This window comes from Rhamphochromis sp. 'chilingali', assembly GCF_963969265.1.
Source record: "Rhamphochromis sp. 'chilingali' genome assembly, chromosome: 19".
NCBI lineage: Eukaryota > Metazoa > Chordata > Actinopteri > Cichliformes > Cichlidae > Rhamphochromis > Rhamphochromis sp. 'chilingali'.
The window spans coordinates 25,221,102-25,248,370 of record NC_137946.1 but is presented as its reverse complement, the minus strand read 5'-3'; the positions used below and the strand labels follow the sequence as shown (position 1 = coordinate 25,248,370).

The 27,269-nt window shown below is 41.5% G+C and overlaps 1 protein-coding gene across 7 annotated transcripts in view; it reads left to right on the top strand.

Annotated features, from left to right (window-relative positions):
* The window catches only part of larp1 (La ribonucleoprotein 1, translational regulator), a 55,316-nt gene that overhangs the window by 24,409 nt on the left and 3,638 nt on the right, over window positions 1-27,269 (top strand). Inside the window, exons 2-20 of one of the 7 annotated variants that reach the window (XM_080866861.1) lie at window positions 3,333-3,397; window positions 5,084-5,149; window positions 9,669-9,740; window positions 12,551-12,701; window positions 14,732-14,866; window positions 15,397-15,549; window positions 18,042-18,204; window positions 19,681-19,825; window positions 20,318-20,498; window positions 20,680-20,846; window positions 21,199-21,279; window positions 21,478-21,804; window positions 22,735-22,858; window positions 25,273-25,478; window positions 25,577-25,683; window positions 25,876-26,033; window positions 26,160-26,304; window positions 26,509-26,618; window positions 26,729-26,856. In XM_080866861.1, coding sequence (XP_080722987.1) covers window positions 3,333-3,397; window positions 5,084-5,149; window positions 9,669-9,740; window positions 12,551-12,701; window positions 14,732-14,866; window positions 15,397-15,549; window positions 18,042-18,204; window positions 19,681-19,825; window positions 20,318-20,498; window positions 20,680-20,846; window positions 21,199-21,279; window positions 21,478-21,804; window positions 22,735-22,858; window positions 25,273-25,478; window positions 25,577-25,683; window positions 25,876-26,033; window positions 26,160-26,304; window positions 26,509-26,618; window positions 26,729-26,856 — 2,684 coding nt within the window. Of the gene's footprint in view, window positions 1-3,332; window positions 3,398-5,083; window positions 5,150-9,668; window positions 9,741-12,550; window positions 12,702-14,731; window positions 14,867-15,396; window positions 15,550-18,041; window positions 18,205-19,680; window positions 19,826-20,317; window positions 20,499-20,679; window positions 20,862-21,174; window positions 21,280-21,477; window positions 21,805-22,734; window positions 22,859-25,272; window positions 25,479-25,576; window positions 25,684-25,875; window positions 26,034-26,159; window positions 26,305-26,508; window positions 26,619-26,728; window positions 26,857-27,269 lie in introns of all 7 variants that reach the window. The other 6 variants (XM_080866860.1, XM_080866857.1, XM_080866859.1 and 3 more) reach the window with 6 other exon arrangements.

Sequence of the window (27,269 nt, the reverse complement as noted above, 5' to 3'; positions counted from 1 at the left end):
CTATAGTGGATCTAAGGGGAGAAGAATTCTCCACAGTCATGCTCTCTGTAAACGTGACTTTTAGTTTGTTTTTCTGAATGCTTATAAGACCAACTTATATTATACAGTAGACTCTTGTGTTTGCACTTATCTCCCTCATCCTTCCCCCGTACACTTTTACTGTACTTCTTAACAGAGCTGAATAATAAAAGGCTGTAAATTTGTGTCCATTTAGAGTTCATTCAGTGTTCTTTAAGTACATAATGGGCTTTTTAAATCTCAGTATGCCTCTGAATTGGCTTCTTACACTGTCATGACACACATTTCTTTTAATATTTTTATTTATTAAATTATTAAATAGTTGAAACTCTTCTGCTGGTAAATTTCCACCCAGGGAAAAACTGTAGGTTGTTGGTCAGTTTCTACCCAGCAGTTGTGGGTTTCTCACCCAGCCCAACCTTTTGTTATTCGTAGTTTTGTTCTGTTTCTAACGCTCTGACCTGTGAAGTGGACCGTGATTAAGAATGGGTTTGATTTGGGTATCTGTTTGTCGCTTGTCTAAGCACCAATTAGATTTTAAGTACTTTAAACTGAGGCTACATCATCAGAACTGTTGATGCCAGACCTACTGCCTGCTCTCAGACATCTCATTTGCCAGTTGGCCGTCTATCAGTTTTCAGCTGCAGTGAGATGAACCAAAATGAGAAAACAAGAGGTTTGTTCTTTATATTTTCTTATCAGTTTCTCCGGTGCTAAATGAACAAAGCTAAAACAAAGTAGAAAATCGGTGGTTGATATTGGATGTTGGTTAATTGCAAACATCAGTATTGAAAACCGATGCTAACTTTGACCATGTCCTAAGCTAACTATTCATTTTATTTTAAAACACTATGGTGTTTAACCTTGAGAGATTATTAGATCATTGAGAGGTAGTTGGAGACGAGGAGTATGGTAAGTCCCTTTGGAGTTGGAGTCAGGAGACGCCACTGAAGGCGCCTGTACACAGCTGCTTTACAGCAGCTAAACATGTTGCACTGGTTAAGGTTTTAATCTCATGTTTCCTGTTGTTTCTACTTTTAAACGTTCATTTATGCACTGTGACTGCAAACTTTTTAGACACCAGAAGCTTTGTCATTACTGGAGGTTGTTGGGAATTTGAAAAATGGCGATGAAATCAGCAATATTGTTTGCCTGGGTCTTTAAGTTTGTGCCATTTTAATACAGATTCCCAAGTATTGTTTGTTTGTTTTTTCCCCTTCCTAAATGGGAGGTTAGATGCTTTTTGTTTTGTTGGAAACAGTTTCTTTTGTTTACGGTTACCTGAATGGTGAAAAGACAAGATTTGAGCGATGGGTGTTATGTGGACGTGCGATTCAGAAGGTATATGCATTGAAAAGTGAAATATAAGTAGGTTTTCTGGGCCCAGAAATTCCTGTTTGACTGTACTGTCCTCCAAACCTGAAATATCTTGCTGTCATTAACATGTAGAGCATAGACGCCTCTACTGAAACTCTGGCATGCTGCTTCTCTTTGTGCTTTTGGCGATGTATCCGTCAGAGGATTTTTATTCCCCCCCCCCCCCGCTCTCTTTCTTCCTGGTGATTGTCCTCAAGGCGCTTAGTAAGATTTACTCTTTGGTGTGAACTGCTGCCTGGGAGCTGGTTGCCTCGCTCGTGTCACTGTGGCTGGTGACAGTGCAGGAGGAGATAGAAAGGAGGAAACATCTCTGATTTCAGGGCATGAGCCAGACAATGAGGTGGCGAGCGTGACTATCATTTTCATTGGGGGGGAAACTACAGCAATACCAGACTCACGTCTTTAAAGGCTGATAATAACGTGCACGTTTTCTTCAGAACTGGTTAAAGGTAACAAGTTTGTCTATCTTTCCGAGGTTCTCTTTGTTCTTTTTTTATTTTATGGATAATTGTTGTAATTGTAGCTGGATTGTAGCAATAATTTGTTACTGACGTGTTTAACCCTTTGTTTAAATTCTATATCTACTAATTTACATTCACGTAAGAGATGGTGGTGTGTGCTGCTGTTGAGCTGGTCATGTTGTATGGACATCACCTGCTGTTTTATGTATTTATTTTAAGGAATAACTCAGATCCTGCTATATGTTTTATTTTATTGTTCTGAGGAAGAGCCAACAAAATACACAACACATTAGCTGTCAGGCCTCAGTTGAGTAATATGTATATTTTAATCCTTTTATTGGTTGGTTTGTGTGTTCGGTATGCTAAGTGCTCCATTTTTTTTTAAAGGAAAAATATAAAACATTTGTTGTTTTTTATACTTTAACTTAACATAGCCTCAAGCTCTTGAAAATCTTTCGCTTTTATTGCCAAGAATTTTATCACCATCACTAGGGCTGTGCGATATGACGAAAATCTCATATTCCGATATGAGACATTTATTGTCCTGACAACGATATAAATCACAAAAATGTAACATTCTGTGAATCTCGGGCAGCTCGACTTGTGTGAAGTGTTTTCAGCTGGGCGTCGTGTACCTGGAGTAGAGTGTTTCAACCGATGCATGAAACTATACATTTCTAGACATAAGTTGTAACGGCCACCTCCCCCCTTTTTTTTTTTTTTTTTTTCTCCTCCAACATTTGAGTCTAAGGTTTTTGTTTTTTGTTTTTTTTTTAGCACCTGGCGGCTCTTTTTTGCTTCTCATCCGTAAACTCTCTGCATACTCTTTCATGTGATTCAGTTTATTTTTAAAGGTCTCAACAGGATCTTGAGCTTTATTGTGAAAGGTTTACGTGGAAAACCAACAAGCGGACAGCAGAGCCACGCGATGGTTTTACCATCATAGTAACCATACCATAATATAATCACCATAGTGTGATTATATTAAATATAAGAGGAAGAGTTTCTGACATGCCTTGACATGTTGTTCAACACACTTTTTGAATTTGTATTCTCCTGTTGTGGCTGCTTATTCGAGTGATTGTGTTGTGTGGGTTTGTTGCAGTGATTGTCGCTGGATGCAACAGAGTCAGAAAAGAAGAATGATGGTGTCGGCTTGTAGTTTAGTTTATGTGAAAACAGACACCACAGCAGTTTATTAAAGGGGAAATAAGACGCATAAAGCCAGATTATTCACCGAGAGCCTGCCTGCTGCTGGTAGATAAGACAAGTAATGAGAATGTAAATCGAACTGTTTGAAAGACAAGCGAGTACCTGTGGGAGAAAGAAGCAAGTTTGTCTTATGCGGGGTTTTTTTCTTCTTCCTAGAAGACTCTACATTTTTAATCAAATGCATATAAATGATTGTGCTTCTATCTTACTCTGTTCATGTATGCAGACCAAGTTGTAATGTCAGTCATCTTTGTGTCCCCACAGAGTCCACCGGCCCTGCCAAGGTAGTGAGAGCAGGCAACCCACCTAAAGCCAGGCGTGGCGGCAAGGTAATACTTTTCATGCGTTTGTCTGTGTTGAATGTTAAGCAGTGGACAGTTAAAGGGTTTATAATAATTACAAGCTCTAAACGTATTAATATGGCTCAATTTGTTTTTAAAAATCTCGAAGGAAAATTCAGTGCTTTTAAAATCCAGATTGTGTTGACGGGAATTTGTCCAAAGGGAAATTAGCTTACTTGATGGGAAAAATTAGACACTTTCCCCCCATCGAGTAAACTTATAAGATTTATTTTTGTCTGTCATTGTTTAATAATTCCCAGCCAAGAAATCAATATTTTATATAACTTTCACCAGATAACAGATTTTTGTTGTGCTGCATTTAAAAACAAAAGTGATTTATTAAAATGTAGGTGAAGTGGCTTTTTATTTCTGTTGTAGTATCAGGCTTTCTGCTTTGGTGTCAAAATGTCAACAGTAGCAGGGGACTAGACTGGGTGCCACTCCTGCCTGGCAAGAAGACCAAAACGAGGCTAGAGTTCACACAGGCTCAGCAAAACTGGAAATTAGAAGATTAAATCAACAAAATCTGTGTTCTGAGTCTGTTTCTGCTGTGACATTTGGATGGTAGGATCAGAAACTGGCATTCATGGCATTAAAGTGTGGATCCAATTGTCTCAGGTGCTGCTGCTGGTGTAAAGTGTGTGGAGTAATTTCTTGGCACACTTCGGTCCCCTTTAAAATGATGCCTAGTTGAAACTAAACACTGCAGCCTGCTCGAGTAAAGCTATTCCATCACGATCAGTCTTCATGCCACAAAGCTCAAGTCTTCTCTAAACTGGTTTCTTGAACATGATTATGAACTCACAGCCTCCACAGTGCCCAGATCTCAACCCAATAGTGCAAATTTGATGTGCAGCTGACAAATCTGCAGCAACCTTATGATGATATTTTGTCAATATGCACTATAATCACCCAAGAAATGTTTCCATAAACTTAATAAATCTATGCTGTGAAGGATTTCACAGTTCTGATGGGAAAAGGGGCGGTCCTACCTGGTATTAGAAAAATGTATCTAATGAAATATTTGCTGAATGTAAAGTGAAATGACAACCTTTATTTTATGACATGAGCTGAAGGAAAGTTGTTGTTCTCCCCCCCCCCCCCCCCCCCCCCCATGTGACAGCTCAAGCGCAGGTATTTCTTTAATGCCTCGAGAAATGTGCAGTCACCTCCTCTCACATGCTGGAATGCAGATGTGCTCGCAGTGAACCAATTGCATGCGAGATGAAGCCTTTCATTCAGAATTTCCCACCCCTTTTGTCTGACACTGTAGTACTCTACAGTTGGTTGTTTGTAGCCACACCTTGGCCATAAACTTTTTATGGCTGGTTTGGAGTTAACTACCCAGTCCCAGGAACAAAAGACAGAAACTGGCAATTAGCCGGCAGCACATTGCTGAAGATAAACAGTAAAAAGCTGTAAAAACACTCATGTAAAGTGTTTTTAACCAGATTATACTTGAGCTTAAGGTGTAAGGACTACAGCGGTACTGCCTGTTCAGACATGATCAGCTTTTAGACTGCATTTTAACCTGAGAGGTGTTTATCTTTTTTCCTTTTTCTCTATTTCTTGAAGAAATTGACATTTTTAAACAGAAAAGCAGCAATCGGATGGTTTTTGTTTTTTTTCCCCCCTCTTGAATTTCTTCGTAATTTCTTTGTTTTTTGTCCTCAGGTTGGAGACTTCGGAGATACGAACAGCTGGCCAACTCCAGGGGAGATTGCAACTAAAGACATGCAGGTAGGTGGTTGTTGTTGTTATTGTTATTACTGCGTGTTGTATTTTTGTAGCCTGGTATATGTAGAAGATGCACTGGAGAGATTAAGCTCTGTTTCAGCTGACTACATTATTTGATGTTTGAGTAGAAGCAGCGACATCCATACGTGCGCAACAGGTTTTGTCTGCTATGAGACGTATCTGATTTGCATAATTTTTTTTTCTTTTGCTCTCAGCTGGTGCATTAGGTTTCAGCTGTAGACGGATATGATATGTCATTTCATTCTGGTTACAGAACTTTTTCTTTTTAGAATTGGTTCTTTCAACCCATTGCTACAGAGCACATCTGTCTTGTAGAGAAAAGCATTAGCAGAAAGGTTTTTGAAAATTTGTGTTCAGGAGTTGTGTCTTTGAAAAATATGGACCAAAATTGCAGAAAATGTCTGCAGGGTAAAGGGTCACAAAATCTGAGGTAGACCATGTAGAGACTGCTCTGGGACGAATGTACGAACTGGAGCCTTTATAAGCGAGCTGTGGTGTTACGGGGTCTGGAGGAAATCCTTTTATAGTAATGGGAAGAAGGTGAAGACTTGAGGGAACACAAGCGTTGCAACAGTTTAGAGTTGGAAGCAGATTTCAGTAACTTTTAAGTTAAAAATATTCACCAAGCAAAATGAGGAGCCGAGCCTGCTACACTTTGCTGTAGTGGGTGTTTGCAGCTTTCTTCAATGGGTATTTTAGTGGCTGTAATTACACGCCAGCTAAACAGCACATCCAGACAGAGCAGTCTGCTTCTGCTGGCCCTGACTTTGTGTCCCCAGGATTGATTGTTTCTTTTAAGGTGTGGGTTAGCCAAGATTTGCCACCATGTCTCCATCTGTGGAGACAAAGCAAAGATGGCTGACCACAAAACGAGCAGCTGCCAAATTTTTTTTTTTTTTTTTTTTTTACTCTTAAGGATTAGTTTCTTTTTTCTTTCAAAAAGAGAAAATTGTGACGGTATCTAAGGCCTGAGTCATTATAAACTCAGTGAGTTTAAAATGACTTTGCATGTTTTATTGTGATTAAAATGTTAGCTATTTCTAGGAGTAAGCTGTTCTGAGTCTTCAAGCTGCCTATTTGGTTACTTAAGTGCCTTAAAAAACATCCAAATGAGTCATTGATCCTGCAGTAGCACCTTAGTGTTAAACCTTCAAATTTGAGGGATGTTTACAGGTTTGTTGGGCCTGCGCTGTCTCCTGTCATATAACAAAAGAACTAAGGAGGTGGGAGTCTGTTAAAATTGCATTAATGTACATTAAAAAAAGTCTCTATTCTGCTTGTGCAGTGGTTCTTAACCTGGGTTCGATCGAACCCTAGGGGTTCGGTGAGTCGGTCTCAGGGGTTCGGCAGAGCCTCCGCCATGACATGCATGGCTCATTTTGTGCACCAGTAAAAAACCATATCTATGTCTTGAATTTGAAAAAAAAATCATATTTTATTTTTCACTAAAGAGGGGTTCAGTGAATGCGCATATGAAACTGGTGGGGTTCGGTACCTCCAACAACGTTAAGAACCACTGTGCTAGTGATTATCTCACCCTGAAATGCGCCTGCATATAAGCTTTACCCAGAGGTCCATGACACTCTAAGCCCCTCCCCTCTAAACTGCACTTGTCCCTTAGAGCTGCAGGTCAGCTGTGGGATGTGTCTAATTTGTGTCCACTTACAGTAGCACCAGCAGTCAGTCACCCCCCCCAGAACTGTTTTCTATTTCTGGTCTCTGGATGACAGTATGTCACTGGGCAAGCAACCCCCGGTAACCTCCTCTATTTTAGGCAGGCAGGTCTGAGGGAACATGAAGGAGAGAGCGTGTCCTCGAGCACGAAAATGTGGGTCATATCATCAGCACCAGGAATAACCTGCAGGACCGGTGGGAAGGGTGGAGTCTGGAGGTAGGCCAAGGTCTGGGAAAGGATGTCCTTTTAGGGATCCCCCCTCGAAGAAGCCACCCCTGGATCTGTGGTGGTGCTATTCTTAGGGGGGGGCTGAAGTTCGCCATCCATCATGCAACATTCAAAGGTGTAAATCAGTCACTCAATTCCACGGATTATTCATGCTGGGGACTCCGATATTTAAGAGATGGTGGGGAATTTGCATAGTGTACTTTAATTTTCCATAAGCATAAAGCATAAAGTTAATCTGCTTTTTTTAAGTTTTAAAATTGTCTTCCACGATGCAACATGAACTACAGCACAGCAGTGCAAGCAGAAAGTACTTCACACTTGTTTGGGCAGCCCGCAGAGATTCAAAGAAACGTGCGGTGCAATAACACATTTAGACAAAACAATTACAACTTTTTTTAACAAAGTGTAAAGTCCAGACACTGAAAGTAGATTTGAATAAGTAATAAAAGGGTTTGTGCTACTTTTTTGTTGTAAGATTAATTAGATGAATAAATTGGATCCAAGTTTAGCAACTGTTTTGTAATACTAATCAAGCTAGGTTGCACTTTTTTTCTTCTTCTTTTTTTTAAATCAGTGAAAAACTGAAAAGCGTGTACACACCTCTGTTTTGGGACAAATGTTTAGAATAATCATCAAATAAAAAGGTTGTCTTCCTCCCCTCACCCCCAACTGCTTGCTGCAGATGACGGCCTCCTCACTGATGCTGGTTCTGCTGGAGGCTTCTTCCTGTTTAAAAGGCCCTTTTTCCGTCCCAATGCTTGCTCATTGGAAGTCATGTGATTGTTGGGATTTTGCTGGCTCATGCTTACCTTACAGTATAAAATGCTTTGGGGCGACTGTTGTCGTGCGTATACTAGTCACGTTGATTAGGCAGCTGATCCTGTTTGGGTCACTTATGGCGTTGCGACTTATTGGTTGACCTGTGACGCAAACTTGCTGAACTGGCCCCTCAGTTTACATGTGAAGAAAAGCCGTTTCCTCAGTTGTTCCCATCCACCACCAGTTTGTTTAACACAACCAACATATTTTATTCTACTGTATATAGTATTTTATTTTATTCTATTCTTTACAGTTGTGTACTGTATTTATTCTTATTATATTCTAATTTTGCTACATAACTTTTGCACTGTCCACTTCCTGCTGTGACAAAGCAAATTTCCCACGTGTGGGACTGATAAAGGTTATCTTATCTTATTAAGAAGGTGCTAGATTTTTAACCTTTCAGATTTTTTTGCTTCAGGCTGACCGCAGCCACTCCAGCTCTTTGTAGGAGCATGCATGTACTCCACTATCAACAAATTATGCTGTGTTGCTATATTGAAGATATTGGTACATAAAATAATTAAATTGGCTTGTAGTAAAAATTGGATCCACTGGCCCACTTGCCTAGTGGGGAATAATTATGATGATGAACACTGAAGTGCAAAAATCTCTCTAATCCATCTTAATTTATTACAATTTAATGTTTTTATATTTAAAAACTTGGAAAAAATAATGGTATAAAATTCAGTGTGTCATGTTATCAGCCCTTTTGTGCCATTACAGTCAGAACCACTCCACACCTCTTAGAGAGCAGCAGCCTAAGTAGCTACTGCCACATATATAACTGTAGGTTGTCTGAGTCATGCAGGCAGAAGAAAGCCCCTCTTCCCCTGCAGTCTGGGGAGAAAAGCCATATACATGCATGTGACTGTTTAGTCCACAGTGGCTTCTGGTGTCATGTCATCTATACCTGATTGTATTTTCATTTTTCACCCCATTTTTTTATCATCTCATCAGTGTCTTGCCTGTAATTTTCTTTCTTTCATTCACCCACCGTAAATAGCAGGGCGGTGCTGCTTTCTGGGCTGGGTTTTTGGTTAACTGTTCCTATGCTCGGGATTAGAAATGTCTCATTATGAAAGTGGCTGAAACAGACGCGTCATCAGTGCCTTCCTGTAGCGCAGGAAGAATGACTCAGCATCCTTGTGATCTTAGCTTTGTGCGGCTGAAAATGCCGACAGCAGTGTTATTGATTAAGAAAACTCACTGAACCGCTCACACCTGATCCTTTAATGGTTTATCTCACACCATTCTGTCATCGCTGAAAGTATCCTCACTCCTCGTCCAAGCCGCACAGATTTCACAGCAATAAACCTCTTGATGTTATGACACACATTAGCTTTGTCTCCACTGAGGTGAGCTTGGCTGTAGTGTGGAAGGCCCAGAGGGAGCTCGGCCGACTAATAGTTGCAGCAGATGCTTCTTATTATCCACAGCTTGTGCAACATTGACTTGGCATTTTCATTGTTTTTGACAACACCAATAAAAAGCATGATGTTGTTGGAGCAGAGGAGCGCAGGCTATAAAAGCCCAGTAGGTCTGATCTGCACTATATCCGAAAACTACCAGATTCTAACTATAGGGCTGCGAAGTACACTGATTAATTGGTCGGGTGCTAGAAAGCTTTGATCCATTTTAACTGCTTAGCATTAGAGCTTTTTGTTTTTTTTAAACATCTTTACATACCGTACGTGTGGGTCTGTGTGTTTGTCTGTCTGTGCATCATGGTCCCACCTCATTGTCTTCTCTAAACTGCTCTTCCCTCCCTCTGTTCAGATCGAGGCAGTGACACGGACCGTGTCCTGCCCGCCGACTGTCAGGCAGGTCAGAGACTCATGGAAATTCACTGTAAGTTCAACCCATGAACCCTGCTGCCTGCCTACCTGTTCACTTTCAATAACTGTATCTGATTTTTAGACCAAAAACAAGTGAAATATGTAAAACTTAGCATTACACTCACAGAAGTATCGCTTTACCCTTTTTAGAGTTAAACAAAAAGATCCAGATAACTCACCATTGACTAAAGACATTTGTGCTGTGACTTTTATTTGTAATTTTTCTGTATGTGAAAGAAGTTTTTGAACATTTCTTTTAAGACACTGGGTAAGCCTTGTGCCTTTAAGTGGCCGTATCCCATGGTAACCTTAGGAGAGCCTTTGTTATGAGACAAACTGTCAACTTCTGTCCGTTTAAACTCAGAGGAAATCTCAGTATTTTCTTCCCATTAACAACAGTCATTACTCAGTGAGCAGTAAGTTAATGACTTATTTTTATTTTTTTATGATTCTTCCCTGTCAGTGTCATTTTGCATCATCATCATCATCTGCTGAGTCATGTAATGGTCACCGGTGCCATGTTTTTGATTCATTATGCAGTTTTTGAGGGGGGCCTGTTGTGTTGTTCCTTTGTTTCTGTCACATATGATGGTGGAGCTCACATAATGAGGTCAGCATATTTGTAAATGTAATCTGTGAGTCAGATGTTCAAGCTCTAGGCTGCTCTAAGCAGCTGATGTCAAAGGGTTTTCTAATCTATTATGAGCGATGTCAGAGGAGGCGGAGCCTACAAGTTTTGTGCTCTCTTTTCGGAAGCCTGGTGAGGGGCAGTCAATCGGAAGTGGGGTCAGAGGGAGAGGGTGTTAAGGAGATGGGCGCTTAAATAAAAAAAATTGCTGCAGTGGAGCCAAAAAGCAGAAATGAGCATCGTAGATTGCCATCAAGGGCACAGCATAGTAGATGAATGTAGACAAGAATTTGGACTGTTGAATAAAACAGTACTACATGTGCTAGAACAGAAAGTGATTTTCAGACTCAGTATTGCTACAAAACTCTGCACTACTGAATTTGGAAAACCTGTTGTGCTGTTAGGATTTTGTTCTTTTTCTTTCCTTCTCATTTATCCCATTTTATTCCAAATTAGATTTAAAAGATTTGTTCATTCTAAGCTTGGCCTAAAGAAAGAGTTGGCAAAAGAGGATAACAGAGATAACCCAATAAAGCCAGACTTCTTTGCTTTGTGCTATTTGTGTTCTCTATATTGTATAATATAGGGATGGATGCCATCTGAGATAAAACGTTAACATTCGTTTGGAGTTGGTTTAACTTTTTTTTGTCTTTATAGCTCAGTGATTTCTTTGGAAGAATTTCACATTGGTTAAAAGGGTTAATAATATATTAGCTGACTGAATCATTGTAGGGCAAGTCTCAAAAATAAACTTCACAGTATGTAATGTTTAGGCCCAGCACGTGTCAGCTTTGCATAATACACAGTTATATATTTGAAAGGAATTACTTTAGCTGGTGTGTAAGGTCAGATGTGCAGTCACTGTCTGAAATCGTATCAAGAATTATGAGTAATCTGGTTTATGTTCACCTGAAGTAATTATTTTCAGCAAAGTGGAACGTTCGAGCCTTGCAAGATTCTTAATTTTCTGTTGGAGGTACAAAGTTAAAAAGACAGATTACAAATTGTCTCTCTTAAAGCTACAAACAAATAAAATTATGTGTAATACAAATGCTTTCAGTAGCAAGATTTGAAATGGGTTCCTTCAGCTTTTGGTGTAATTTAATTTAAAAATGCTTTTATTTTGTAGTATAATTTCATACTTTGCACTTTTTTAATGTTGACTTTTTTACAGACTGCTTTGTTTCTTACTGTTGTTCAGAAATACCAAGTCTGTTTGGGTTGGTCTGGTCTTTGAATTGAGTTTGTATGATCATATTAAACTTAATAAAGGGTGTGCATGGCTGTGCGTGTTCATGGAAATGAACTTGCTTTTATTTACCCAACTTCACACAAATTTACGTGACTCTTGTGCAAAGACCTCAGGAGTGCCATAGTTTGCAGATATGCATGTTGCTGATTGCTGAGCTGTCATAACACAGAGGAGTGGCCGATTTGAATAAACTACTATATCAGCTCTGGGAGCAAAGATAACCAGCAGAGCCACTTTATATATGGTGAACTACCCAGTGTCCGTTACTGTGCCAGGTTATGCTGGGGTGTAGGGCAGTAGGAGCAGTGTGTTACTCTGCTGCAGTCCCAAAAAAAGGTCACGTAAACCCCAAACCACATGCAAAGTTACCTTTGTCCCAATCACCTTTATGACCTGGTGGGTATTTGCAGTTTTAGCCTTCATTAAACATCAGTCCACCATATTTATTAATCCAAAGCCTCTTGATTTTACACACTAGACTGCTGGTTTAGGAGCTTCTTTTTCCTGTTTGCATTCGATTTATTGCAAACTTTATTTTTAAAAACTAAAAAAAAAATTGATTTAAAATACTAAAAAAGACTGCTGGCTGTGTGTGTGCGTATGTAAACATACTGAGTTGCTCAACTCTAGGTCAAGATTATAAAAGTGATGTTGGTTCAGTGAAAATGAGCCCTTGGTTACTGAAAGCTAACCTGTCCCGTCAAAGTGCCAACTGTTAAAGGGTTTTTAAATAATGCTTTAATTTTACTGAAATCAAATGGTAAAAATGTCTAACATTATACAGAATCTTTGCCAGTGTAATTTCTTAAGCAAGTGTATTAAGAATTCATTGTGGCAAGTTCCATATAATTCAAGTCTTACATGAAATTGTCTCCGTCTCCTTTCATGGACTTTTCTTCGCCTCCTCTAAATAGCGGTTTGAATGTGTTTCCCGTCTACTTAGGGCACCAAAAAGACGATGGTTAAAAAGGAGTCAAAGGAGAAAAGGGAGAGCAATGAAGAGAGCAAGGAGAACGTGAAGGCCAAGTCAGACGACTCGGGAGAGGAAAAGAACGGTGACGACGACTCCCAGAAGAACGGACCGAAGAAAAAAGGTGACCAATGATCAAACTGATTTAATCATTTGTCTGTAATTATAGTGCTTGCTAAAGAATCTGGTTTTGACATTAAAACGTTTGAAGGAAAAAGTCCACTCTGAGCTTTTGGGGTTCTCGCTTTTAAATAATTGGCTTCATTAGTATCTGGTGCTAAAGTTGGTGGTAAGGTTGATGAAATACAAATGAAAGGATTTCAGTTAAGCAGCTCTAAAAATGGCAGTAATGACTCCAGAACTGTGAACTAAGATGTTAGGATTGTGCTGCTGTTTTTTGTTGTTGTTTTTGCTCTTAAATGGCCAGTCAAAGGATCAGTAACCGGTACAGGGGTACACATTATGTGGTAGATGATTTTGTGCTCTCCACTTGTGCCTTTGCAAATACGCCGTACTCCCCGTGTAATATCAGAGAACAAAAGGCCACTTTTGCCTATGTTTATCAGTGTTTCAGATGCGTTCACTCCACGTGTAAAGGGTAAAGTGAGTGCAAGATAAGTTGGGTCTTTCATGGCTGCTTAAACAAAGCGTGTTTTAATTGTAATAACCACGTTAGTAGTGTGGGAGCAAATCTAAATAAGCAGAGTCAGTTACAGTACAAGGTTGTATCACTCGAAGTCAAATACAGGTTGCCTTTTAAATTCGTGCCCATAACTGATCATTTAGGAGAAGTTTGTGGTGGCTGGTTATAGTTTAGCAGTTTTGGCAGCAGTTAAAGGTTTAAACCGTGCCAGCCAGGCAGCCAGCGAGTGCTTTCTGACCTTCACAGCATAGCTGGCCCTCAGTGTGCATGGCTGAATTTGCTCTGTGTGTGTGGAGGAGGGGGGCGTTTCCTGGCTCTCATGTTTTCATCACCCCTCAAAAAACATACCGGCATACAAATGGTCTGGCACGAATTTTAGCACCGACCTGCCCGTTCGTTTTCTTTTCCTAACAATTCAGGCCAGTTGTATTGATGAAGAGACTTAAACAATGAAGTTATTTATACACTGAATTGCAGTATTTAAGATCAGTGCATACAGTGCACATTTTTATGTACTCGTATCAATTTTAAAGCAGTTGGGTTTATAATAGTAAAACTTCTTGTTCCTGGAGATGCATTTGTCGGTTTTTGTATATGTGCTGTGGAGGTGATGAGTTTCATGTCTCTTCTCTGACTAAAATGTTAAAATGAAGAGAACTTGAACAACTCTGATCACAGTATTGAAGCAAATGAATCATGTTTTTCGTGCCCATCAAAAAGGTTTTGGCTTTCAGCCACAGGTAAATCACCAGGACTCTACTTAAAACAGAGCCTGTTTTACTCAGAGTTTAATTGGCTCTAGTTGTCCAGCAGGCTGCCTTGCAGAGCTGCAGTTTAAAAGGACAGCTGATTGTCACGGTGTGACGTGGACACATGGGTAAGGTTTTCAGATACCACAAGCAGGAGGGAGGGAGAAGGGAAATGACGGGTCTGGGCTTGCACGGAAGGCTGCAATTGCCACAAAATGTGGAATATAAGTAAATTTACAAGCTACCTTTTAAGCGAGATGCATAAGTAAACAAAGAACTGCTGTCAAGTACAAGCAACCAAGTATTTTAAGAACAAGAGGGTTGATGACCACATCTCTTACATTTGCAGGGACAGTCACTTCCCTTCTTTATTGCACATGCTGTCTATCACAAACTTAACCACATGTCCACACAGCACCCTGACAACCAGCAGTCCTTTCAGATGGCAGCTCTGTGAGGCACCCTGCTGGACAGCCAGCGTACTGCAGGATACATTTACATCTATGAAAGTCCTGGAAGCGATTATCAGTTTTTCAGAATAAAAGTTGTATGTTTATCACATGCACATATCTAAAGGCTATTAGAATCAGCCAATCATCTAGCTTACAGATATACTGTTTCTAAACACAAAAAGCATGGTGGTGATTAAGATATTCATTTGGTAGATGTAAGAATGACTAAATAAAATAACATCATCTGAAACAGTCCGTGGATTTGTTCTTCCTTTTAACGGTGTTTCCTCTACATGTCATTTGAAAACAGGAAACAAGCAGAAGTGGGTTCCTCTGATGATCGAGGTGAAGTCAGAGGGGCCCAGGGAGCGCTCGGCCTCTAGGAACAACAGCAGACAGAATGAAAACCCGCGCCTGCCTCCCAACGCCAGGAACGACCTCAGAGGTTAGTCTGTGACGTCTTCACGTGGTAACAGGTTTATTTTGGGTGAGAGGTAGTAGGAAGTTGGCTCCACATGGCGGTCATCTCTGGTGCTTGCACATGATAGCACATCTGAATATGCGACTACTGGAAGTGGCTTTGATGCCGTGTCTTTAGATGTTGATAATACAGAGCTTATTATTACATTTAGCTGGTTAAGAAAGTGCACATGACTCAGCAGCAGGATGTGGAGAGGTGTGTGTGTGTGCGCGTGTGTGTGTGTGTGTGCGTGTGCATGCTCGACTGCTAATTTTATACTTCTGCTTTGATAGCTTCACTATTCAGCTGTGCACTTCACGTATTACTCCACTTGTGTTCAGGAAATGAAATCTACTCGCTGTTAGGAAGACGCTGTATCGTATTCAAATGTGTTTTATCACAATTTAGAAAACTAGTAAGAAAGAATTAGTTAGCCTCATTGGATATTTGTTCAGACCTACTTATCCAGTCTGGTTTAGTGTTTGCTGACAGGAATATGGTTGGCTTCCCTGCAGATTGGCATAGCCAAAAGTATGAGCGCGAGTGGCGTGACGACCACGATGAGGTTTCCAGCGTGAAGAGTGAGGGGGCGCCATTCCGCGGAGGATTCAGAGGTCGAGGACGTGGAAGAGGAAGAGGTCGGGGACGAGGCAGAGGTGCCGGGAGAGGTACATCTTACTCGTTTTAGACGACTCAAAAATATCAAAAGAACACTTTTTTTTCACCGCTAGGCAGGTGTCCTCAAAATGTTTATAAGTAATATAATATGAACATCGCTTTTGTTTTGTTTTTTTTAACCACAGTAAGTTTTTTTTTTTTTTTCCTTTTAAGTTAAAAGGCTGACCAGACTGCACTGACAAATCAGCATCATGCAGGATACTTACACACGTTTCCTAATTTGAGGTCTGAATGCACTGAAGCAAGGTGGTAGCCAGATAATAGTGCAATAGCAGTGACACAGCAGAAGTCACATCTCAGCACAAAAGTAGCCTTGTAGTGTTTTCTCTGGAAATTCTAAGAAAAAGTATAACATGATTTCTTAATGCTGGAGAAAACGAGCTGCACAGTATTGTCACATAATAAAGCGTTTCTTCCTTGGATGGCATATCCTGGTTGGAGCTTTTTAACCAGCAGCAGCAGAAACTTCCATCCACCATTTGTTCTTCCTGTCATATGGACCGCAGCTAGCAACGCTTGTTTGAATGTGTTTACATTTGAGCTGCACTGGCTGTACTCTGCTGTGTATTTTTTAGCCCCAAGTGGTGAAACAGGTTTATTTTTCACTGTTGGCAGGAACTGTTTTCATGCATATTTATGCAGAGTATTGTGTGTGGAGATTGTTGAAGTAGGCCTCTTTTTAGATACTGAATCATCATTGGAGGCACACGAGTGTTCCTCGGTCTTGGACGTGCCATTGTGCACACCAGGGGACGTAAACGTGGGGTATCGCTATATAACATTTTTATATCACTTAAGAATTTACAGCTATTATTGCAGACGCTGTGATATGGCAGAGCGCTTGGTATCACTATAAGAGATGTGCTGCAGAAGTGATGAGCTCTTCATGTCTCTTCTCTGACTAAACATCTGTGGAGAGAACTTTCACAACTCTGATCTCAGCACTGAAAGTAAAGCTGCCTGGGCTAAATCCTTTCAAAATTACTTTCACAGGAGACATCGCAGTTTTTAATTTTGTACCGTTTGGTTGGTGATGTCAGTGTTTTGAGTGCTTTGACAAACCCATTACCCACACAGCTTTTGTGGAAAGACTCCCCATGAACTTAAGTGAATTTGTCTTAATAGTATAGTTTGAGGGTTTTACTTCCAGTCCAGTCTTCTGTTCATCTGCAATCATGGAGTACAGCAACTTTCTCTTTATCAATGTTTCAAGGATTTAAGCTGGTGAATTGGATGAATTAAGTTGGTACAGGTAGACAGTGTCTTATCTAGTTTTGGTTGCTTTGGCTGCCACGGCTCTGAATCCGAGTGTTTGATGACCCTGATCTGGCCCCCACCAAGGCTAGAGTAAAAACAAAAAAGTGCAATAACAACCAGAGAGTGTTGGAATGAGGACTGGCCTTGGCTCCAGCAGGAGAAACTGGTTTCCCTGAAGGCTTGTTGGTTTTGGCCAGAGTCTCCCTCCCGCTTCCCTGTTGTTTTCACTCTCTTCATATATACATTTTTCCTTATTCCAACCCCCCCACCTCTCTCTTCATGTACTCATTTTCCTCCTTTTATCCTAAACCCTCCTTCCCAGAAGCACCGGCTACTCATAAACTTTATAACGGTGCCCAAAAATGTGAGTGAAGCAATTTTATTTCCACTTTTCTCCCTTTTTTCCAACTTTTTTTGAGGTTGTTGACTTTGAGCAGCGCTGAAGAGACTTTCAGTTAATGCTCAGCACATGAACTTTGTCTTTGTGTATTTACTCAGCCCTCAAGTGGGTGCCCTCCTACATATGCCAATACACATACACACAGTGTAATTGTATTTTAAGAGGCTCACTGCTCCTTCACTTCTGCGTTCTTTATAATTTACATCTTAACACATTTTTTTTTTTTTCTTGGCTGTGCCTTGAATAGCTTTTGAGTTAAACAGCAGTTAAACTTGAGACTTATTCTCATTAATCTGCTCCTACTTACTGATTGTCAGTCTGCTGTTTTCATTCTTGTGTAACCTTCGATAATTCTCACTCCTAACTATAACTAGCAGCGTAAGTGACAATATGGTACGAAAGAGATGCAATAAATGGAACATTTAAAAACTATTCTTAGGGGATTTTTAATAGAAATGGTGAAACACAACAAAATTAACAGTACTTGAATAAGAATTAATGCTTTGGGGGTGAGTGTCAGTATAAGAGTCTTCTCTCATGTCTTCAATGTGAGAGCCATCAGATAGCATCGATCTGAGAACAAAGATGCACCTCCCAATCAATTTTGCTGCCTACTAATAGCAAGTGGAAGAATTTTAATCTTTTGATTGGCTGGTTTTGCAAGAAATGAATAGTAAAGGGTAAAAACGATGTGAGCACTGATAGCTGAGAAGGTTCACAACGCAGAGAGCATCTGCTGTTCCCGTGCACAGTCTTTCACACGAGTAATGTATGCACGCCGTGCTGCACGCTTTCTGTCTAACCGACTGCTCCTCTCCCTTCAAGGCCACTACGACTATCACTACAGCTACAAGTCCTACGACGTAAAAGACGGACCCTACGGACAGAAGTTCAGCAACTCTGTGACCTACTATTACGACAACATGAGCAGCAATGACCTTTACTCTGTCGATCAGGATCTGCTGAAGGACTACATCAAGCGGCAAATGTGAGTTTAGCTTTTCTGTCACAGGAATAGGTCAATGTCGGGGGGGGGGGGGTAAACTCGTATTTATTGGGTTGCGTTCAGACATTATGTGCAGATGTGCTGCAGAAGTGATGAGCTCTTCATGTCTCTTCTCTGACTAAATGACGGTGGAGAGAACTTTTCACAACTCTGATCTCAGCATTGAAGCATAATGAGATGAAGTGATTGGCTTTTGCAAAGATGGCAGACCTTAAGGTTGCATGATGTCACATCTTGACGTCATGGCTTGGCTTTTCTTCCTCCTAAGATTAGAGCTGCTTAATTTGGGGAATTGCTGCAAATAATGTCAGTTAAATGGGTTCTACTGGTACAAACTGTTATTAGACATTTGTGGTGTGGCGCTGGAGATGGAGCTAAACATCATCGGTGCTTGACACTAGCAGCTTGAGCCTCTACACTTGAATCTGGTTGGTGGCCGAGTTGCACTGTGATTTGCTTGATAAGGAAACATGGAGAACCCCCCCCCCCCCCCCCCCCCCCCCCCCCCAGTATTTCTGGTTCTGCAACATCAGCTTTGATCATTTGCGTTCATCTTTCAGCACTTTGCAGTTGCATCTCACTCTCCAGATTCTGAGTAGTGTGACCTCATTTGTCTGGCACCAGATTTAAACGGCTATTGTTCCACCTCATCGTGTCATATTCTGGATTTTGTTTTAGGCAAATTATCTGTGTGACACGGACACACACAATGAATCAAACTATGATGGATCAAAAAGAAACTGGTTTCATCACATCTTTGTTCCCATTACAGTCAACTGCTTTAAACCAGAGCTGTTAAACTGATTGAAGTTGATCAGCACCTTAGGGCCCAGTTTGATCTTACGAGGTTCAGATCTCAACTGATGTCTAGAAATCCTTCAAAGTTTTCATACGTTTACACTCCTGTGTTGTAAGACTGTTATCCCCACAGCAGGACTAGCAGTGCATTTCACTGATGAAATTGGAGTCATTTTCACTCTTTGGAAAGTCACACATTTAGTTGATTTTGGACTCTTTCGGAAAGCCACATTTGGCCCCCGGTCTGCATGCTTAACAGTCTTGTTGTCGATAAGTGGTTAAGTTTACTTCACTTATAAGAATAAAGTATCTCTTTTCAACATTACTGAAGCTGTTCAGATTATACCTGACATAGTCCAGTAAAGCACCTGCTGCTGGAGATGCTGTGTGTGTCGAAACAATACATTTTTGGCCAACTTACTCAGGCTCTGAAACCTTGTTAAATCCTCTGTTTTTAGTTTGGAAGATATGTGATGACTGTTGACATCTAGACAATGTTACATAACCAGTCGTAACAAAAATAAGTTTTCATTCAGTCTTTCCCTGTGATTTTTTTTTTCCTTTTCTCACTTTACTTCCCTCTGATGTCAAAGACTAGGCATGAAATACCAGCATCTGCTGACCACTTTTCTCCCTGTGTTTTTTTTTTTCCCCTTCCAGTGAGTACTACTTCAGCCTAGACAACCTGGAGAGAGACTTTTTCTTGCGGAGGAAGATGGATCAGGAGGGTTTCCTGCCCATCGGACTCATCGCCAGTTTTCACAGAGTTCAGGCCCTCACTACCGACGTCAACATCATTCTGGATGTAAGCGCGTTTCTTTGACTGGTTGAATGATGTCAGTCAGTGAAGACATTTAAAAATTCATGTTAAACGCAGTCAGAACTGGTCTGAAAGCGGCTGTAGGACAGAAAAACAAGCAATTAAATTGCATAAAAAATAATGTGAAGCAGCGTTCAAGTTAAAATGCACTAAAGGAAAAAACCTTTGGGGACTGTGTTTTCTAGAAGCTTCTGTAGTTCATTATGTGAAACAATTTTCTGTCCAGAAGTAGCTCGAGGGTACCAAACAACAAATATTTGGCAGGTCATTTTTGGGTTTTTGTACAACTTCAAAAAATGAATAAATACATTAAAAAATGATGCAGCTCTAATTAGTGACCTTTAGATTTGCTACTGGGATATTTTCACCTTTGGACAGAGTCAGTCTGGGTAGTTTTCCCGTTTCTTGTCAATACATGAATGGTCGCAAATTTCTACTAATCATCTGGGCTAACCGGTCCCTCATCTGTCCCGTCAGGCGTTAAAGGACAGTAAGGAAGTGGAAATTATCGACATGAAGATCCGTCGGAAGGTGGACCCGGAGAAGTGGCCGCTGCCGGGCCTGAACATGCCAAACATGCCGCACACGCATACGGACTTCTCCCAGCTCATCAACTGCCCCGAGTTTGTTCCAAGACAAATGGCTGAGGAGCCCAGAGGTGAGCACTCTGACCTGAAGCTGCACATTTTGTAATGTTTAGCATTTAACTGACCCTCAATTCTGCATCACGTGAAATGAGCATTTCCCTCATTTACATGAAGAAAGTGAGAATTTTAAGATAAGTAATCCTTGCCTGGTGATCAAAGTTAATGTTGACTGTAATCTTCTCTCTGCTGCAGGTCTGCCCAGGGCCTCCACACCAATGCAACAACAGACCAAGGCTGAACCAGATGTCTCCAACCTCAAGACCATGCCCAAGGGCCTCTCAGCTAGTCTCCCTGACCTGGACTCAGAGTCCTGGATCGAGGTTAAGAAGAGACCCAGACCTTCCCCGGCCAGACCCAAGGTCAGCTCAGAAAAGGTGAAATTCAGAGCAAAACACAAACGAGATGTTGAATTAAAAACGTTTTAAGAAGGAAGTGATCATGTGTGGTTGTTAGACAAAATGAACCTCTAATATAATGACTATCATATCACTTTTGCTTCACAGCAGCAGGCACTGCAGTTTATTTTATTCTTTTAACTGCAGCATATATTTTTGCATGACCCCATTGCATCACTTTCCTTTTGTTTTAGTCTTTTCACATCATTCTTTAATCAAACCTCGCTTTCCGTACCCTCCTCCACCACCTCCTTCCTTTATTTCCCCTTGTTTGATCGGTTGACTGATGAAGTCCTCCTCATTACACCATCAGCAGCAGAAGGAAAAGGATGAGTCGATTCGCTCCCCGGTGCCCCAGCCCGGCTCCTCACCCTCCGCTGCTACCTCAGGAAATAAGGTGAGGAAGGAAATGTGTGTTATATAATGTGTTTGTGCTATTTTATTTAGAGTCTTGTTGAGATTGAGACTGTAGCTTCATCTTTCTGCAACTCTGTGATTTTTAAATCTGCACCTTTTTTAATCTTTATCAGTTTTTCAGTTAACTTACATAATCAGCTAACGTTTGAATATTTTTGTGCTTTGTTTTGTCACTCAGGACGGAGCCGAGCAGGACGAACCTGAGGAGCTCGACTTCATGTTCGACGAGGAGATGGAGCAGATGGACGGACGCCGCAACACCTTCACCGACTGGTCCGACGAGGAAACGGACGGTGAGATCGACGACCACGACGTCAACAAGATCCTGATCGTGACGCAGACGCCGCCCTACCTGAGGAAGCACCCGGGAGGCGACCGCACGGGCCACCACACATCGCGCGCCAAGTTGACCAGCGAGCTGGCCAAGGTGATCAACGACGGGCTCTTCTACTACGAGCAGGACCTGTGGGACGATACGTACGAGCCCGAATACGCCACCATCAAGGTGAGGATGTTCTGCTTGATTCTGCACTTAATCTGGTGGGTTATGAGACGACGACGTCCTGATGTAGAAGTCGGACAGCGTCCAGGTTGTGTCGCTGCCATGTCAGACACGTTTCCACCTGAAGCCTGGTGATGAGTAGATCCTTCAGCTGTTTCTGGATATGGAAACAAAACACCCAACAGAGTTTTTTGTTGTTTTTGTGTTTTTTGTTGTTGTGGCCGCCCATTGTTGCATTGTTGAACTCTTTGTGGCGACCTTCACGTACTCGCCGGCACAAATCCTGTGTCGTGTGGAACAGAGTGTTGCTGTTTATAAATAAACCCCACACGCAAGGCCTCGGCCTGAGGGCTCGAGCTGATGGGCTGCAGGGGAGCTAAAGATGGAAGGTCAGAGATCTGAGGATGCTCGGAGGGATAGAGCCAGTGTGAGTCGCGCTTGATGATCTTGGCAGGGAGGATGATTTGTCGCTGTTTGGTTTTGGTGGCGTTTTTAAACTAGCTTTGTTGTAGAAGGAACAAGAAAACATGCTTTACGGATGTATTCATGTGCAGAAACTTCAGGGTACTTGTGTTGATGTGAACCTGCTGGCTGCTGCGCTCGTGTCAGAGCAGTCAGATGTCAGATATGAGGGCGAAGAGAGTGTTTCTAGCAGCTATTTTTTGCAGCTGTATCTCGCTCTCCAGACTGCTGAAGATAAGGTCTGTTAATAATCGGTTTTGTCCAGAATGTAAGAGACATTTCCTGTGGTGTTTTGGAGTTTACAGGGAAATAATATGAAAATGACTTTATGTGCTTTTTTTCTGGACGATTGAAGTTGGCTTTAAACTTTTATATTTTAATTAATTTGTGACGTTTTCGTATCACGGTTCCCAGAAAGAGACATTTTGTCACGCCTCGTGCATTAACATGTGATTTTTCTCATTTTTACAGCAAGAGGTGGAGAACTTCAAGAAGGTCCACCTGATCAGCCGTGAACAGTTTGACTGCTTGACCCCTGAGCCGCCTGTCGACCCCAACCAGGAAGTCCCACCAGGCCCCCCACGACCCCAGCAGAGTAAGGACTCAAAAACACAGCCAAATATACAACGCTTTTGTGTTTTTAAATAATTATCACACCCAAATCTGAGGATTCTGAGGGAAATCTATGCTGTATACATGTCACAAACTCTAGAGACCTCTCTAGAAGGAAAACACCATGACAGGCCTGTTCACTGCTGTTGAATTCTCCTTTGCGTTTCTGGCTACCTTTTCAATGCAGTTTTTGAATTTATCATTGAAAATAATAATCATTGTCTTAGTACAATCATAGCATCAATATAAGGACTCACAAATGTTAGTAAATTCCCAGATGGAGATTGCCAAAACTATTGAAATGAACACGAAGGGGTGTACAAAGAAGTGGAAATAATAATAAATGTCTTTTTGGGGTGAAAACCCCCCCAAAACAAATTGTCCACAACAAAGAGTCAAGTGGCTGGCACCACATGACCACACACTCCCACACTCGTGACCACAAGATCATTAACACAAAATGTACCAGAGACGGTAGGGCTGTTCGATATAACGATATATATCGGATGACGATATAAAAACGTCTATCGTTTCATTTTACGCTATCGCTCGTTTCGTGGTGTCGCAAAATAAACTTTTTACGGCAATATTTTTTCATCGTTTTGATGGTCACTGTAGTGGCTATATTAATTTCTTAAAGTTCTCTCTTTCTCTTATATTTAATATAACCACACTATGGACGGACAAGCGCCTGTTTTTATGCGTTGTCGTTAGCAACAATGACTGTAACATCATTGCGTGTCCGCTTGTTTATGTTCCACATAAACCTTTCACAATAAAGCTCAGGATCCTGTTGAGACTTTTCAAAATAAACTGAATCACGTGAAAGAGCAGATTATTTACGGATGAGAACCAAAAAAAGAGCCGCCAGGTGCTAAAAAATAAACCTTAGACTCAAACGTTAGAACAGGCTTTTCCCCGCAGCACGCCGTGTGATAAATACTCACAAAGAAAACAGCGGCCGTTACAGCTTATGTCTAAAAATGTGTAGTTTCATGCATCGGTTAAAACACTCGACTCCAGGTACATGACGCGCAGCTGGAAACACTTCACGCAAGTAGAGCTGCCCGAGATTCACAGAATTTACAGACAATGTTACATTTTTGTGATTTATATCGTTATCGGACGATAAAATTCTTATATCGGGATATGAGATTTTGGTCATATCGCACAGCCCTAAGAGACGGTCATAAATGCTGGAGGTGATGCTACGACCCACGGCTCTACAAAAGTTCACCACGAACGTCTAAATCACCCATAAGAGATACAGAGAGAGCTGCAAACTGGGCTCTGTTTCACTGAAAGAACAGTCGGGCAGTTCTCGGCTTGTCCAGACCTTTTTTGTTTTCTTTTTCTTCCCCCCCCCCCCCTCCCCCCCCCCCCCCCTCGTGTAGGACCCCCATCTTGGAAAAATTCCTAGATGGGAGTCAAGTCTAAGAAGATGAACCCATTTTTAAAAACCAGGCAACCTAGCAGAACCCAGATGAAGAATGGCAACACAACTAGAAGAGCTTAAAAATATAAAATAAATCTCATAGTTGTTGGGGGGATTTTTGTATTGCTGCTTGTGTAAAGAAAGATTTGACGCGAGACCGAAACAGACTGGAAATGAATCAAGAGGATGGGCGTCAGCAAAAACAGAGCAGTGATTCATAGAAATCGCATTTTTATTTTACAGCAGATACATTCAACAGTGCTAATAAATATGCCAACATGTCGACATAGTCCTATGTGAACAATGGTCTGAAGGAATCTTTGAACTCCCTTTGGAACAATTTCCTGAGAGGAAAATTTTGATGGAATGACAAAGGATTGGGTAGAAGAGAGGCAGCATGCTGCTCTAAATAATGTCATATTCTTCTGATCTTTCTCTAATTTTAAAATTAGTTTTATTGTGATCAACTCGCCATTAAACATGCTCTGTTAAAGCACCAGCGCTCCACACGTTACTGTGGAAAACCATTGAGTGTTTTGTCCAGAGGTCGGTCTAAAATGACAGAAATGCGGTCTCGCTTTATGACTTGCAAGACAGAGACGACCCAATTTCCAGCAACTTGGTGGTACTCTGTAGGAACTGTTACTGGTCTCCAGTTAAAATCTGCAGTCTTTAAATGTGCTGTAAACGGCTTTAATAACACTCACTATTTTCATTGAGTCATTTTTGTTCAACATCACTCGCATTAAAGAGACATTAAGAAGTTCTGAATCCATGTTGGTTCTGTGGTAACAGCTGTGGCTTTACTGTAGTCCATTATCATCACACTGTGAAATAAATGAAGCTATAAGATCAAAGATGTTGTGACATTAGATGTCTCTTAAAGTGTTTAAGTGTGTGTCGGGACTTTGCGTGTGAAGTTTTTCGGTTCTTTTCTACAACAAATCTATCTTCGTCCACAGTCCCCACAGACGCTTTGGCAAACAAACTCTTCGGTGCCCCCGAGCCCTCCTCAATAGCTCGCTCGCTGCCAACTACCGTGCCTGACTCGCCCAACTACCGCAGTGCCCGGACGCCCCGCACGCCTCGCACGCCTCACCGGAAGGACCCGACCATGACGCCTCGCTTCTACCCAGTTGTGAAGGAAAGTCGGCCCGTCGATGCCAAGGTGAGACGTTGGAATTGTGTTTTAGTGGCAAAACCTGTTGGGTTCAGCATGAAAAGCTCAGCGACTAAACGTGTTGATTTTTCCCCGCGCCCTTTTAGACGCCTAGGAAGAGGAAGACCCGGCACAGCTCCAACCCGCCCCTGGAGTTCCACGTCGGTTGGGTGATGGACTCCAGAGAGCATCGGTCCCGTACCGCCTCCGTCAGGTGAGACCCTCTGCTCTCTGTTACACGCTCTGCAGTCAGCTTTGATAATACCAGAACATAAAAGGAAAAGCATAGAAGATATTCATATTGTGTACTGTCCTTTAAGTAAAATGATCACAAGACTAAAGGTTTACTGAAGGTGGACTTACTTTAGTAGATCTCCACCTAATCCTCCACCTTTCTCTCTATCAGCTCTAATGCAAGCCCATCGGAGGGCACCCCCGCCCTGGGTAACATCGGCTGCACTCCCCAGTCCCTCCCCAAGTTCCAGCACCCATCGCACGAGCTGCTCAAGGAGAACGGCTTCACGCAACACGTTTACCACAAGTACCGCCGGCGTTGCCTAAACGGTGCATTTCCTCGTTTTTAAACATCCCTTAAGTTCTGATCAGAGACTGTTTAGCATTAATTATTACAAGTTAATTGAAACTGTGTCCTTTATCTTCATGTATTTGACCACTTTTTCTCCATCACAGAGCGGAAACGGCTGGGAATCGGCCAGTCGCAGGAGATGAACACGCTCTTCCGATTCTGGTCATTTTTCCTGCGGGACCACTTCAACAGGAAAATGTACGAGGAATTCAGACAGCTGGTAGTCGAGGATGGAAAAGAAGGATATAGGTAAGATCTGCAACCTGTGTATGTAGCAGTGACATTACTATTGGACAGTTGGATTTACGTGATGAGGAGAAGAGCAGATGTAAAGCTTTGGCAGCACAGTGGAAACGGGCTCTGTGCAGCTGTCTGAATCTAGCTTTTGTTATTTCCAAAGCTCGGTGTGATCTAATTTCTCTTGTTTCCTCTCTCGACGCTTATGTGTTGCAGGTACGGTTTAGAGTGCTTGTTCAGGTACTACAGCTACGGTCTAGAGAAGAAGTTCAGACCAGACATCTTTAAGGACTTCCAGGAGGAGACCATGAAAGACTACGAAGCTGGTGAGGAAACCTTAAAACACTCTCAGAGGCACCTCAGCAGAGATTTTTATATGAACAAGCTCTTGTCTTCTGTACAGTCACGTTTAACAACATTTGTTTTCTGACCACAGGGCAGCTGTATGGACTTGAGAAGTTCTGGGCCTTCCTTAAATACTCCAAAGCCAAGAACTTGGAGATTGAACCCAAGCTGCAGGAGTGCCTGAGCAAGTTTAAACGCCTCGAAGATTTCAGAATCGACGTAAGTTAAATATTCTTTGAAGTTTGTAGGTATAAGCAGGCTGTAAGGTGTATAATAGGGCTGAAGAGACATGATCTTACTTCCAGTATCGATGATCAGTTCTTAGGTAAGAAAGATTAACTGAGATACAAAAGTTCATAAGAAATTATCCTGAAAAGATTTGAGGTCACACATGAAGTGTCATATCGGATTTAAGCTCTCTGTGATAATAAAGGATATAATCTGATATTTAAATGCTAAGATGAGCCTAAAATTGGTTCACGAACTAACTTCAGGAAGATGATGTGACTTCTGACAGGTGAAAGAAGATGAGCATGAAAGATGTGTGGTCCTATGTCACACTGTGGACAGTTTCAAAGTTGGGTGTCTTCCAAACAAACAACATTTCGATTTAGGATGATGGTCTCACAATG